Below are 16,586 nucleotides of genomic sequence, written 5' to 3'. Positions count from 1 at the left end.
GGCTGCACCTTTTGAAAGATGGGATCTAATCAACTGAATCAACTATAATATACATCATCATAAAGTCGGGGCAATAGAAGAACTTGTGTTCCTTGAGCTCCCTTTGTAATGGAAATAGAGCATTGGGCAACTACTAATCCTACTCTTGCTATCCTGATGTAGGCAAACTTACTCTGAAATATGCAGGGGAGGATCTTATGGGACTGCAGCTCTAGCCTGTGTAGTGCTGTTCTACTGAACTTTGTGGCAGTGGGAGAACTGGTTGCAATTTTAACATCATACCCAGGATCTTGATAGTGAGATATCAATGGTAAAGCAACTAAGATGATTTAAGGCAGCTAACTGTTACAGCTATTGTCTTCATTCATGTTTGTGACATTCTTCCACCTGTTCTGCTAGACTCTGAACTTCACCATTAACCCTGATAAGTTAGAGAAGTTGTTGACACTTATCCAAAGTGTTACCTCAAATCTCTCAAGAGAAGGAGTGACTTAATCTCCTGTGGTAAGTGTCTGTCTGGATTCAAAAATAGGACTTGTTATTTACAATCATGAAATTATGATAAATAACCAGACATCAAACAGACTGATGGCGTTAAAAATAAACTGATTAGTCAAGGTCAAGAAATGTGAATCTTTCAACCTTGATATTAGTTAACAAAAAGAAGTAAAGCAGACACAGTTAATGTTCACTTCAACTGTATTTTGTCTGTCTTTACATTCTGAGTTCAAATTCTGCCCAGGTCAACTTTGCCTTTCATCCTGTGGTTGATAAAATAAGTACCAGTTAAGCACTGGGGTCGATGTTATCAAATTCCCTCTCCTCCGAAATTACCAGCTTTGTGCCATCATTTGAAATCAGTGTTAGTGATTTTTTTTTGCATTTGTAACATGGCCACAAATTGCAGAGGAGGAATATTTGCTTGATGCTTATAAATTCTGGAAGTAAGAAAGATAAAATTAACATGGGTGAGATTTAAATTGAGAAAGAGATGAAATTGGTGTGCACCTGCTCCTGCTACTTCACTGCGCTGTTAATAGTAATAATAGTAATAACACTTGTTGTGGAGGATATACTTAGTGCCACTGTGAATCACTACCTATTCTATAAATAGTTTTAATCCTTCTTCTTCATAGAACAAAATAATTTCACACACACAGTCAACATCATCAATTCAAAGTGGATGAATCATCTCATCTTAAAAGAAACTGAATACACTGTGGTATAATATGGTTCTCAATACACTGAGAATGAAAAAAAAAACAAAAAACAAAACACAGAAAAAGGCAAAAAAAAAAAAACAAGCAGATGACATGGCTATGAGATTAGAAACTTTTTCATTGGTCTGCTAGAATAATATGTATACTGTTTATATCAATCGGACTGATGTCCTTGACTTCATTGTTGATTTCACTATGTTTTGGCTGTTGTATGTTGCAGCCTTCTTCAGGTATCCTATGTTGAACTCAGATGTTGTATCAAAATTTTGAACTTAATCCTTTATTTGCTCCATAGGGGTACACTGTTCTCATTCCACTCTCTGTGTTTCATGACATTTTTCCATATGTGATTGGTTATATCTAACTTTTCAATATCCCCTTGTATCACAGTTTTCCAATATTCATCTACCCTTACTTTAAGTGGGTGGCATGCTTCTCCTTTGTATACCTGCAGCTGCTTGAGATGGAGTACATCAAGTATAGATGATCAAGTGTGGGAAAATGGAGACAGCCAACCACTGTGGGGCAAGGTCAAAATAACAGACAGAGAGCACCACTGGAAAATTAGAAAACTTAAGGGATCAGCGTATATACTAGGACACAACAACCTGCTAAGCAGGCCATATGCAAAAATGAATATAATTATGGTAGCCAATAATAAAGAAAGAAAAGGGTAGACTGCAACAACAGATTACTTAGACATTAGGTTTAAAAGTCTTTAAAATTTACTCTGTTACTGCCTACAGGCATAGTGTAGTAGATAAAGATGCTGGTTAATGCAGTTCACCTAAAGGTTCTTAGTTCAATCCCAGGCACTAAGGTAATTCACAAAAAAAAAAAATGTCATGAAATGCAGAGAGCAGCATGAGAACAGTGTATACCCATGGATGAAATAAATGGTTAGGTTCGTAATTTTGATACAACAACCGAGTTCAACACAAGAAAGCTGGAGCTATATAACAGCTGAAACATAGTGAAATCAACAATCAAGATGAGGACACCAGTCTGACTAATGTAAACATTGTAGATAATATAAATTCCTCATCTCACAAATATAGAGCTGGTGAAACAATTACAACAACCTTCCTTATGATCTAGATATTAATCCGAATCCTAAGTAATATAAAATCTATGTTCCTTTTCATACATTAATTCTTCTTGTTTGAAATTTGTATTCAACATTAACTGTTTCTCTCATTCTTTCTGCTAGATCAGGCAGACCGTCCGTGCGTATGTTATTACTGAAGGGTATTACTTCAGAAGGTTTCTATTTCTACACCAACTTTCAGAGTCGAAAAGCTAAGGAAATAGTATGTATAAGTAAATTTATATATTTGATTTCTCATTACAGTTAAAACAAAAGAAAAATTAGATAAACAAAGCTGTTGATTGTTAATTATTAAACCAAATATTTTCTTTGGTCATATGTGTGAAAGTCCCCAGAAACACCTGCTGCATGAATATTTAATAATAAAGTAGATGCTAACAAACTTAATGTAGAAAGGTAAGAAATTTTAATCAACATTATTTGTATGATGATGTACAAAAATTGTTATCTTAGTGGCTAGTTCTGGTGAAGAAAGGCAAGAAGGACAATCAAAGAATTTTAATTAATCTTAATTAATTGAATGTGGAAGCAGTGGTGAGTGATTCAATAGTTAAATTTATACTAACATTTAATGTAAACAACATTTAATACCTAAACAGAAACACTTATGTGGTGAAGAAAGACAACATTAGTGCAGTGACTGATATTTTAATAATTCCAGCAAATATGGGAGACAACTTCAGTTATATTTCTGTCTTATTAGATCTCCTCTGTGAAGGGCAATCTTAATTGTATTTGTTGAAGTAATAATGAGAGAATTACGAAGTAAATGTACAACATTATACATGAGTAAACAGGAAAAATCAGCAAATTTTGGTAAAAACGATATACAACACTTCATTTTAAATTAATTTATTAATTGAACTTTTGAAAATTTTTTAGGTTGATTCTTTTTAATATGTTTTAAAAAAGATTTTGCAAATTATGGTTAAGAGCTTGGATTATTAAGCATTATCAACAGTGCAGTCTTTAGTACTATGGCTATTGCATTGAGTCCCTGGGCTGCATTCTACTTGCTTTAGATTGCCTTGATAAATTTGATTACACTCTGGCACCTGTGCACCAGTGTTTCCCAACCTTTTTATTCTTGGGAAACTTTTAGAATGAATTCATGTCTCAGAGAATCCCTATATAAAAAACAGAAATCAAACTGCTTATTCCAGAGATGCTACGCACATACACACACACACACACACACACACACACACACACACAAATGCACGCATGCGCACACACGCATACACACACACATGCACACACACAAGCACACATGCACACACGCATACACACTCTCTCCCTCTCTCTCTCTCTCTCTCTCTCACACACACACTCTCTCCCTCTCTCTCTCTCTCTCTCTCACACACACACTCTCTCCCTCTCTCTCTCTCTCTCTCACACACACACAAAATCATGTATCTGTATTTACAAAATAGACATAAACAGCCAACATCTTTAACAAACCAGACACCACAAAGAAGTGTTTTATCTCTGAAATATCTGGAAATATCTGAAAAATAAGGTAGATGACCCTGTTTGATACCGTTGTAGACCACATACTTTACTAGCACCAATTTGTTTTTAATTACTTTCTCCTACATTCCCCTATTAAGAAATAGTTTTCCCTTTACGGTCTTACTAACAGCATATGCTAAGATTTCTCTGCCTTTGTGAATATAACGTGCATGTACAATAAAATTGCAAATATAAAATTAAATTCAAAGATGCCTAAAAATGCAGTTGTATATGATTAACCTATTTGTCACTACAAGTTAGACCTGTAAACATTCCACTAGAAATGTGACTAATCTTTGTTATAAAATCACTGTTATCATCACCATTGTCATCATTTTATGCCTGCTCTTCATACTGGCATCGGTTGGTGGGTCTTCATGGTCAAAGTTCTTTTTTATTGGGAGTTGTTGCTCTCATAGTCTGGTGCTTATACATGTCCTTTTGATTTGGTTTCTGTAGCTGGATGCTCTTTTTATTGCCACTCACTTTACAAAGTGTAGTGGTTCACTACACTTTTCTCTCCTACTTTATTTAATCTGTTAGCACTAGCATCTTAAGATCTAACTTTATCACCTCTTCTTAGGGGTTTTTTTGTGCTTCTTTTGTCATGGCTGTCCTTCATCATTACATCTTAACATTTTTTTCTTCACCCAACTGGGATTATGCACCTATACTAGTGCAGCTGACTATTCTGCATATATTGACTGTTGCTTTTAATTTCCATCTACCTTATTAACTTGCTTGTGCTGTTTCACAAACAAATTAACATTGAACATCAAATCCAATGCATAAACCTAACTCATTTTTCAAGTTCACTAAATTCATTGCTCAAGTACCATTACCACTACATCGATAGAGAAAAATTGTTGCCAATAAATTGAAAATTAAATTCTTTTATAGTATTTGACCTTAGAGTTCTCAAGTTAACTCCATTCAGTTTTGTATCTCAAGAAATCACATTGCATCTCCTATTTATTGAAGCTTAGCTAACTGACATTTTGGAAGAATGTGGAAGAATGAAAATATAAATTAGCTTATTTGAATTAAGAAGTATGAAAATTTAAATTCGCTTACTTCAATGAAGGACTAATATCTCTAATGTAGTGAGTACCTGCTTTCACCTCCATTTTTTCATCAATCGTAATTATATTCATAATGATTTCAAATTTAGGCACAAGGCTAGCAACTTCTGTGGAGGGGGTGCTCAACTAGTACTTATTTTATCGACTCGTAAAGACGATAGGCAAAGTCGACTTCGGTGGAATTTTAACTCAAAACGTAAAAATGGACGAAATGCTGCTAAGCAGGCAAACAGTTCTGCTGACTCACCGTATTAAATTACCCTAAAAAAAAAAAAAATTGTAATTAACTAAGGGAGATAACTCTGAAATTAAAATTGATTTGAACTTCAGTGTGTGTGTGCGCGCGCGAGTATTTGTATGTGTGTGATGGTGGTGGGGAAATGCAATAAAGATTGACTCTTTATTATGTAACTGGTTAGGTAGAACATAAAATACAGAAAATTAGTTTTATTTTCTTTGTAGCTTCAGTGTCATCAAGCTACAATGATCAGAAATGATGTCTCTGAATACAAAGTTATCAGAGCCATGATGTGGTTACTAAATACAGAATGTAGCCATTAAGAAGGCTAATAAGTAGCAAAACCCAGATAACCAGTTTAAATTTGTTTTTAAGCATGTAGTAATGGAGAAAGTAGGCAGATAAGCATAGATAACAAATCTAAATCGTGGATATTAAATATGCAATGTCATTATAGAGAAAGTATATAGTTGAACTCTATGCCACTTGTACTCAAGTATACTTAGTTTCCCACGTCTTTTCCTTGTTATCTGTACTATATTTCACCCACAAACCTCTACCTTAACCCAACACTTTATGCCTAGAACTGCAGTCATCTACCATGTTTCCCTATTATTATTAAATGGCAAAAGTCCAAATTGAGCATTATCCATATTGGCCTATCTAAGCAGTAACGAAGCATTATTTTTTTGCCTTGATCTCAATGGGTTTAGCTCTTTTTATCAAACAAAAGTTCTTATATATCTAAGATTTTGAGAGTTATTTTTTTTCCTTAGTAAAGATTTCTAATAAATATTAACTAAGTTTTAACTAAGTTATAATTTGTCCTTTTTTTTTCTGAGGGAAATATGAATCACCCCAAGGCAGCTGAAACAGTGAATACTTATCTCTATTTTATATATTTATATGAGGCTGCAAATTCATAGAAGATGGTGATGTCAACTGAACTGATTCAAGTATATGACAACTCTCTTTTACTTGTTTCAGTCATTTGACTACAGCCATGCTGGAGCACCGCCTTTAGTCGAGCAAATCGACCTCAGGACTTATTCTTTGTAAGCCTAGTACTTATTCTATTGGTCTCTTTTGCCGAGCCACTAAGTTGCGGAGATGTAAACACACCAGCATCGGTTGTCAAGCGATATGGGGGGGGGGGGCACAAGCACAGGTACACAAACATATATGTATATATACATATATACGACAGGCTTCTTTCAGTTTCCGTCTACCAAATCCACTCACAAGGCTTTAGTCGGCCCAAGGTAGAAGACACTTGCCCAAGGTGCCACACAGTGGGACTGAACCCGGAACCATGTGGTTGGTAAGCAAACTACTTACCACACAGCCACTCTTGTGCCTTATTTTTATTGATTAACTCCTGGAAGGATGAAAATGAAGTTGATCATGGTGGAATATGAACTTAGAGTACAGCAGTTGAACACTAAATGCTATGTTACTAAGTTGTTCATCTTACTATTTCTGTTTTCTGCCAGTCTAACACTCTAATGAAGACAAATAACATGATAACAAATATTTACCTTTTGGTTTTCAGGAAGAGAATCCTTTCTGCAGTTTTTCCATGCATTGGGAACCTTTAAATCGTTCTGTAAGTTTATTTAAAATATTTTAATCAGCATTATCATAATAATTTTTCTGGGGTCTATTTCTTATTGGTTGTTTGTGTGGACCAACTTTATTATTGATTAAATGGTAATAGACATTTGAATATTCTTGTCTTGTAATTTTTTGGCTGCTATATTTTCTTTCAACTCCTATCTTCAGTTCTATCCCTGAAGATATTCTTATTAGTTGCATCAACATAATTAAAGTATTCTGTTTATCAACTATTAAAATTCTTCCCTATTTAAAAATATAGCAGCAAATCCATGCACTGGGCTTTATAGTATTTGTTTATTGACAGTAAATCACAGCATGCATAGATCAGAATTGAGCCCTTAGAACTCTGAAGTCCCCAAGTAACTTCCCAGTATACCCTTGCATTAAGAGACAAAATAGCTTTAAGGTTATAGTGCTGGACCACTGATTATTGGTCATTAGTTTGAACCTTGCAACAACCATATCATTATGTTTCTGGGCCAGGAATATGACTGCACTTTTCCAGTTCACCTGGCTCACTAACAGGTTTTGTTACTGTTACTTTACAGTTGAGTGTTTAGAAGTAGGAAGTGTATTCAGCAATAAACCACATCACTCATTTTCCCATAAAGAATATTTTTAATTACAAGTAATTTGTCATGTTGTTACTGTCTCTTCTAAAAATGCTGTGTAATCACTATAGAACAATATTGTTACAACTTTATCAACGAATTAGTGTCAATGATTAATCAGTTATTTCTAAAAAAAATTGATATGCATTTGTGAACAACAGTGTTGCTGGATATAGGTTTGTAATAGACCAATCAGTGATTCATTGCATTTACGATGGTGAGAAAGATAAAGGGATGACAAGTTGAGTGGAATTAATAACACATGTATTTTTTGTTTGAATACCAGTTTATCAACAATTTCTCGTTGATGCATATTTAACAATGTATATGTTACATGCATGTGCATGCACACACACACACACACACACACACATATAATTGGCACTCCGTCAGTTACAATGATGAGGGTTCCAGTTGATCCAGTCAACGGAACACCTTGCTTGTGAAATTAATTTGCAAGTGGCTGAGCACTCCACAGATATGTTGAATCAGGGAGATTCAGTGTGACACAGATTATGACAAAGTTGGCCCTATGAAATACATGTACAACTCATCTTTGCCAGCTGAGTGGACTAGAGCAATGTGAAATAAAGCGTTTTGCTCAAGAGACACAACACACTACCGGGTATTGAACTCACAACTTTATGATCATGAGTCGAATACCCCTAACCGTTAAGCCACATGCCTTCGCAATACATATACAAATGCATGCATACCCACGTGTGCACACACACACACACACACGCGTTTATAAAAAATAGTTTGCAGTAGACTTATAAATGTAAATTGAGATATAAAAAAAATTTTGAGAAAATGAAATACATGTGTCAGAGCTTAGTTGATTCTTTAAATTTCAATTTTCATTTTTCAAATCGATATGGTCCTCGTTTTAAAAGTTGTTACTGTGTCTCATCATCGTTATCATCATCGTTTAATATCTGTCTTTCATGCATGCATGGTTATTAATGGTAGATATATAAATGTTGTTACAGTGTGAAGAAAAAACATCTGAAATAAAATGTTATATGCACATTCATTTCTGCCAATTTCATTCCATAATGATGGATAAGTTCTTTACATCATTATTCTCACTGTACAATAATCTAGTGAAAATTTATATGAGAATTTGAGAATTTATATTCATATGATCAGTGTGTGTAGTAATTAAATACTTACTTATTTTGGGGGAACTTTTAATGTTTCAGATCAGAGTTGATGGCAAAGTTAATAAAATATCCGAAGAAGAATCAGAAAAATATTTTCATCAAAGACCCCGAGACAGTCAGCTTGGCGCTCTGGTTACCATACAGAGTACAGTGATACCAAGTCGAGAAGTATGTCATTCTTCTTTATAATATAAAATCTAACAAGCTATCATTACTGGAAATTATAACATATTATGTTACTGGTATTTATTAATTCAGCAATGAGGCTTCCTCTTACAGAATTGGTTTTGTATGAAAAAGAAATTTATTTTGTTAATGTAATAATTCAATATTCATTTTTTTAGTATTCATTACCCCGAAGCATGTTCTAAATTATAAATAACAAATGTTCTTGAGCAGAGCACATAAGCATTTCTTTATTATCGTCCATCTTTTACTTGTTTCAATCATTAGACAGTGGCCATGCTGGAGCACTGCCTAGAAGAATTTTTTAGCTGAATGAATTGACCCCCAGTACTTTTTTTTTCCTAAGCCTGGTACTTATTCTATTGGTTTCTTTTGCTAAATCGTTAAGTTATGGGGACATAAACACACCAACACCAGTTGACAAATAGTGGTGGTAATGGTAGGGGGGGGGGGACAAACACACAAACACACAGGTGCAGGAATGGCTGTGTGTTAAGAAGTTACCTTCCCAATTACATGGTTCCAGGTTCAGTCCCTTTGTGTGGCACCTTAGACAAGTGTTTTCTACTATAGCCTTGGGTCAACCAAAGCTTTGTGAATGGATTTGGTAGATGGAAACTGAAAGAAGCACGTCATGTGTGTGTGTGTGTGTGTGTGTGCGTCTGTGTGTCTCTGTGTTTGTCTCCCACCACCACTTGACAGCTGGTGTTGGTTTGTTACATCCCTGTAACTTAGTGGTTTGGCAAAAGAGATGGATAGAATAAGTACCAGGCTTAAAAGAAGTACTGGGGTCAATTCATTTGGTTATATTTCTTCAAGGTAGTGTCCCAGGATCTAATGACTGAAACAACTAAAATATATACTGTAAAAACCCATGTAATTTACGCACTTTTTTTTTTCGCAAAAACAAAAATAAACTTCAGTGGGTGTGTAAATTACATGGGTAGATCGTTTCCAGAATTTTTTTAGAAATTTCTTTTGTTGAAAAATCACTTACAAATGTAAACATTCGTACCAGAAGTTGATTCATTTAATGTCAGAATAGGTTTTTACAGAGAAAATATAATGAAGTTGACTTTTATTAATGCTGGATGGTATAATGCTTACTTTTTCTGTATAAATTTACTAAAACCATTAAATAGTTAACTACTTTTTGAAGTTTGATGTTCATGCTGATAATCATGGTCCAGGCCATATTTTACATTGCTTGGAGTTTCTACCTATCACACTGGAGCCCAGCAATTTCGTTAAATAGTTCAGTTTTTCTCCAATTAAGAAGTCTAGCTTGCGTTTGCTTCCAGGAAGCTACTGCTCGTTTTCTCCGCATTAGGACAATGAAATTCATCACCGCCGACATCTCCACTACCAGCTCTTACTACATCTGATGCTGACAACAACATCATAATTTATCTTTGTGCATGTAAACTCACTAAGTGAATATGACTCAGTGTTCCTACAGAAACCTTCATTTACCTTATATGATGTTTAATGTCATTTCACATTCATGTTGAATTATGCAGCAGTCTTATGTTCTCTTCACAGAACACTTGTAATGTATGTGTTACCATTTCTTTTGGTATAGTAGATTTTTGTTATTCTTGTTTATGTCTCCTCACAGACATGTATATTCTAACAAGGCACTTCTTAAATTTTGCACCTCTCTTATTCAATAAACACTAAGCTAAACTTGCAAAGCTGTTTATTTTCTCCTTTCGATTTTTAATGTTTATTTTAGCGAGTTACCAAACTATCAATTTGGTCTCCCAGCTAAAATGGTAATGACAAATTTTTAAGTTTGCTTGACATTTTATAAGTGTGAAAGAGATTGAAATTTCAATACTCCATATCTAAGGTTCTGACATGAATAGGCAGAAAGTCAGAGCTTGAGACAAGAAGACACTTTCAACCAATCAGAATTCTGTTTATATAATCAGTTTGATCAGTCACCTTCCTCTGTTGGTTGAGTAAAGTGTCATCCAAGCTGATGTTTATTGGTAATTAAATTTAATTTGCAACATCTCTGCGTATTTATCAGCTTTGTTTGTGTTGATAAGAATTATCAACAACTTTTCCTGTGATCGTGATTTGAGAAGACATACAGCAGTATGCTAAAGATCAGACATAATCTCTTGTGGGCAAGAAATGTAAAATAAAGTTTATTAGAAACACAAACACTTTGTAATTTAATAGCTTTCAATGTGATACCTGTTAAACAGAAATTATTTTTATTTAATGAAAATTTAATAAAATCTAATCATAAGTAAGTGAAATTATGCTAAATACAACTAAATTGAAAACTTTTTTCCCTGGGCATATCAGCAATTCTGAAAACTTTTGGTTGCAAATTTTTCATGTGTAGAAGCTTTTTTTTTTAACAATTTTTATCCTGAAAATCACCTGCGTAAATTACACAGGTGCGCAAATTACATGGGTTTTTACGATATATATATGTATATATAGGGGGAAATTTCACAAAAACAAACAAAAGACGAAGACAGGTGGTATAGAAAGCAAACAGATGTATTAGTATAATGCTCGGGAAGTGAAATGGAAAGAAGTTTATTCTCATGCAGGAAAAAATATAGGAGAATTTGTTTTGGGTTTTGAAAATGCACCTGAATATGAAAAACATGTAGTTGTTTTTAAATAAATTTATTCACATACCAAACTAGTTATGACAAATTTTTGTTTATTAATGGTACAAATATGTATAGAACAAGCGGAATTTTAGCAGAGTTTAAAATTACAAGGTCAAAATTGGACAAACATGTTTAAACTATCAAACGTTCACAGAAATTTCAATGAGTTTCACAGGAATAGAAAATATCAAAGTAAATGTTTGGCAAAGATCATGACAAATGTACATTATTGAAAATTTGGTCATATTGAGTTTTTATAGAATACATGGAGAAGAGAGAAAAAAGAGGGAGAAAGAAAAATTTTTTTTTACAATTTCTTTCGTGGTGCATGTAGTTCTTTTTTCTTCATGTACTGGTCTCTTTGCTTTTCCTGGTAATTTATACATCAAAAAAAAAAAAAAAAAAAAATTTGCCAAAAGTGAAGAGACCAGTACATGAAGAAAAAAGAACTACACACACTACAACAGAAATTGTAAAAAAAATCTTTTTTTCTGTTCTCTCTTCTCCGCATATTCTATAAAAACTCAATATAACTGAACGTTCGACAATGTACATTTGTTATGATCTTCGCTGAACATTTACTTAGATTATTTTCTATCCTTGTGAAACCCATTGAAATTTCTGTGAACATTTGATTTTTAAACATGTTTGTCTGATTTTTGCCTTGTAATTTTAGACTCTACAAAAACCCCCCTTGTTTTATATATATTTGTAACATTGATAAACAAAAAATTGTTGAAACTAGTTTGGTATGTGGATAAATCTGTTTAAAACAACTACACATTTTTCAGATTCAGGTACATTTTCAGATCCCAAAACTTATTCTATATATCATCATCATCATCATCATCGTTTAACGTCTGCTTTCCATGCTAGCATGAGTTGGACGATTTGACTGAGGACTGGTGCAACTGGATGGCTACACCAGGCTCCAATCTAATTTGGCAGAGTTTCTACAGCTGGATGCCCTTCCTAACGCCAACCACTCAGAGAGTGTAGTGGGTGCTTAGAGTACTTTCCATGATGGCAAGATGAACAAAAGAAGTACTCCATCTGGTGAGAGAAATATTAGTTAATAATGCAATATATATATTTTATGAGCTACTAATAGTTTCATGTGATGAAAACATCTCTGACAGCAATTTTTAACATGTCTAGTGCATTCACAAAGTCCTCAGGCTCGTTATGCCATATGGGCACAGCTTGAGGATTGCGTGAGGGCACCAGATGTGTTAAAAAATGCGGTCTGAGATGTTTTCATAGTATGAAACTATTAGTAGCTCATAAAAAAATATATATTTTTTTATTAAATACTGTATAGTTCGTTATGCCATGTGGGCTGTGCCTGATGACTGTGCTGAGATGTCAGATGTGTTACAAAAATTGGTTTGGCATGTTCTCAGTACAAGAAACTATTAGTGGCACATAAAAACATGTATTGTGTTTATTAAACAATATTTATCTTTCACCAGATGGAGTACTTTTTTTGTTGATCTTACCATCATGGAACAGTATGTTGTGTGTGTGTGTATATATCATCATCATCATCATCATCGTTTAACGTCCGCTTTCCATGCTAGCATGGGTTGGACGATTTGACTGAGGACTGGTGCATCCGGATGGCTACACCAGGCTCCAATCTAATTTGGCAGAGTTTCTACAGCTGGATGCCCTTCCTAACGCCATATATATATATATATATATATATATATATATATATATATATGACAAGCTTCATTCAGTTTCTGTCTACCAAATCCACTCACAAGGCTTTGGTTGGTCTAAAGCTATAGTAGAAGACACCCAAGATGTCTTGCAGTGAAATTGAACCCAAAGCCATGTGGTTGGAAAGCATCTTCTTACCACACAGCTATGCCTGTGCCCATTATACTAGTATATTTATTCTTTCAAAAGAGTGTTCATTAAAATGATATCAGATTTGTATAGTCATATGACAAAATAGGTCAGTTCAGATTGCACGAAAATTGCAGTAAAATTTTGTTTGGTGTAACTGCAATTAGAATAAAAGATCTAATCAGCAGATATATTTTGCAGCTACAATTACAGTTTGTGATTAGAATAAAGATAGTGCATAATATTTACAGCAGGAGCAAAGAATAGCATATAAACTAGGATTAATGAGGAAAACTGTGAAAGTAAACAATGAGTTCCTCTCTTCACAGAAAGAGCATGGTATGGAAAAGTGTGATGTGATGTGGTTGTTACATAACTTGAGTAGTTCCCATGTTATGTATGCATATTCATAGCAATTAGAGAGGAATAAATTCAGCATGACCTGTTGGATATGCAATAATAATTTACAAGAAAAGTTGGAAGCTGAACAAAATTGAGTTGAGAAAATAAATGACTCTCAAGAATATTGGTACATGTATGCAGAGAGAGGTGATTAGATGAATGTAAATTGATGGTTGATTGAATAGATATTAAGATGTCATCTATTACGTGTATTTGTCTATCTGGGTGATTGGTAGTTTTTACTTTAACACTTTTGTTACCATAAATACATTGAAATGCACTGCCTTTATTTCAATTGATTTTGAAAATAATGAAGAATTTAGAAATATAACTTTGTCATTATTCAGTCTGGAGTATAAATTAACATGAAAGTTTGATTGAAGGTTTTAATTGAGATTACTTTAAAATGGAATTTGTATCATAGATTTCAGGTGGGTTGGCATCAAAAGGGTTAAAGTTACTTATAATAAATGTATTGCTACTATGTACAATTTTTGAGCCCACAATACCATTTATAACACAGTATTATTCAACTGCTGCAATTGTAGATAATCCATTTAAATATATATATTCGTTTTTGTATGCCTCATTTTATATAAAATAAATTTATGTCTACCTTTTGCCTTTGACTACAGCCATGCTGGGGCATTGCCTTGAAAGGTTTTTAGTCAAACAAATTGACCCTAGGACTTATTTTTTTTAAATCTAGGACTTATTCTGTTGTCCCCTTTCTTGAATGACTAAGTTAAAGGGATGTAAACACACCAATACTAGTTGTCAAGCAATGGTGGGAGACAAACACAGACACAAAGACACACACACATAAATATATACATACATGATGGGCTTCTTTCAGTTTCCATCTACCAAATCCACTCACAAGGCTTTGGTCAGCCCAGGGCTATAAAAGACACTTGCCCAAGGTGCTATGCAGTGGAACTGTACCTGGAACCATGTAGTTGGAAAGCAAACTTCTTACCACACAGCTACTAGGATTTTTTTTTAAATGGGTGGGGAAAATTTGAAGTTTAATACCATGTATTAAAAATGATTAATAATTAAAAACATCCTTTATTGGGATTTTTTTAAAAATGGGTGGGGAAAGTTTGAAGTTTAATACCATGTATTTTATGTATTCTTAATTTTAATGTTGATTTTAGTGAAAGAAGTCCCTATTACACATGAAGTTTTTCAGTTACATTGCTAGTTATTCCAGTTCCTCTGATGCATTTAGTTTTGAATCTCTGTTAGTTTCCTATTTGCCAGACATCCTATAGTAGTTTTTATATATTTGTTGCTCACAATTGTTGTTGTTGGCACTCCGTCGAGGGTTCCAGTTGATCTGATCAATGGAATAGCCTGCTCATGAAATTAACGTGCAAGTGGCTGAGCACTCCACAAACATGTGTACCCTTAACATAGTGGGACAAGGCTGACCCTTTGAATTACAGGCACAACAGGAAGTAAGAGTGAGAGAAAGTTGTGGTGGAAGAGTATAGCAGGGTTCACCACCATCCCCTGCGGGAGCCTCATGGAACTTTAGGTGTTTTCACTCAATAAACACTCACAACGCCCGGTCTGGGAATCAAAACCGCGATCCTATGACCGCGAGTCCGCTGCCCTAACCACTGGGCCATTGCGCCCCCACAAGTTGCTCACAATAACTAGACAGTATTAAGCACATGCAAACTAATTTCTTGATTTCCTTGCTAGGTCACTTTTTTGTTAGTACTAAACTTTTGTGGTCTCTGCTACTAATTAATCCTTTAGTTTTGGCCATGTTAATTTTTATATCTTTTTACTCTGTGAACATGAACAGCCAAGCTGACAGGGTATTTGGTAACCAGTTAAGAGGTTAGTAGTTTGTACACCATTGCCTCCATAGTACTTTGTCTGTAACCAAGGCACACCAACTAGCTCTAAGTAAGTTTAGAAGGTAGATTAGATCTAAACTCTAGGAAGCAACATCACTATAAATTTGAGTTGTTTCATTTGTACTTATTTCTCCTGTGGTTTGATATAAGGTCGTGAGAAACCACAACTCTTTCATTGAATGGGTAACTATTGACTCAATCTGGTTATAAAACTAATTGCAGCTGTTACTATTACCACTCCCGTGATTATACCATCAGGAACAGTAGTGTACAAAATCTAAATGTCTGACAGTGTTTTGTTTTCTTCCTTTTTATATTACAAGTTCTCATACTGCCATGGTTGACTTAGCCTTTCATCCATCTAAGGTCAATGATATAAACATTACACATTCTCTGTACTCTTAGCAATCAACTCGTCATGAAATAGATGTCTGTAGCAAATTATTGGATGAAAAAAATGTACCATCCAAATTAAATTTCTTATCCTTTGCTGATATTTCCAAATTGAAGATCTTTGTAATTGGGTTTTTGTACAGTGATTATTTGCATTTACATAAAAAATGTTTGCATTTTCTTATTGCTATAAAATATCTTATGTTGTTCAATTTTTTAGCACTTGATGAACAAGTATGCTGAGATTCAAAAGAAATATGAAAATGCAGAATTGATTCCCAAACCAAAATACTGGTATGATTTTAATTATAGTTTTGTTACAGTTGATCTTCTTCTTTTCCTCCTCCTCTGCTGCCACCACCACCACCACCACCATCATCATCATTTAATGTCCATCTTCCATGCTGACAAGGGTTGAACTATGTAAGCTAAAGTAATTTTCAGTGAATATAGTTATAATATTTTTCTGTATCCTATTACAGCAATAAAATTTCATATGAACCAGTAAAGAAGCTATTTCACATTAGTTTCTTCACATAATGTAACTAACTAGGCAAAAATTACAAGAGGGCAATGCAGTTCTGCCAAATATTTTGTAATATAAAAATGCTCCAGAAGCATTTCCAAAAACACAGTGTAAGGATGGACAGCAAGCAAAGTCTAGGAACTGCTCATCAATTTTGC

The 16,586-nt window shown here is 34.1% G+C and overlaps 1 protein-coding gene across 3 annotated transcripts in view; it reads left to right on the top strand.

The window, feature by feature from the left end:
- The window catches only part of LOC106871081 (pyridoxine-5'-phosphate oxidase), a 30,186-nt gene that overhangs the window by 12,259 nt on the left and 1,341 nt on the right, over positions 1 to 16,586 (top strand). For 2 of the 3 annotated variants that reach the window (XM_014917358.3, XM_014917355.3), the window contains 4 exons: positions 2,431 to 2,530; positions 6,713 to 6,766; positions 8,594 to 8,722; positions 16,123 to 16,196. In XM_014917358.3, the coding sequence (XP_014772844.1) occupies positions 2,431 to 2,530; positions 6,713 to 6,766; positions 8,594 to 8,722; positions 16,123 to 16,196 (357 nt within the window). The remainder of the gene's footprint in view (positions 1 to 2,430; positions 2,531 to 6,712; positions 6,767 to 8,593; positions 8,723 to 16,122; positions 16,197 to 16,586) is intronic. The other variant, XM_052968883.2, reaches the window with a different exon arrangement.

Source organism: Octopus bimaculoides, chromosome 1, assembly GCF_046866305.1.
Source record: "Octopus bimaculoides isolate indiv1 chromosome 1, ASM4686630v1, whole genome shotgun sequence".
NCBI lineage: Eukaryota > Metazoa > Mollusca > Cephalopoda > Octopoda > Octopodidae > Octopus > Octopus bimaculoides.
This window is presented reverse-complemented; position numbering and strand designations above follow the sequence as displayed.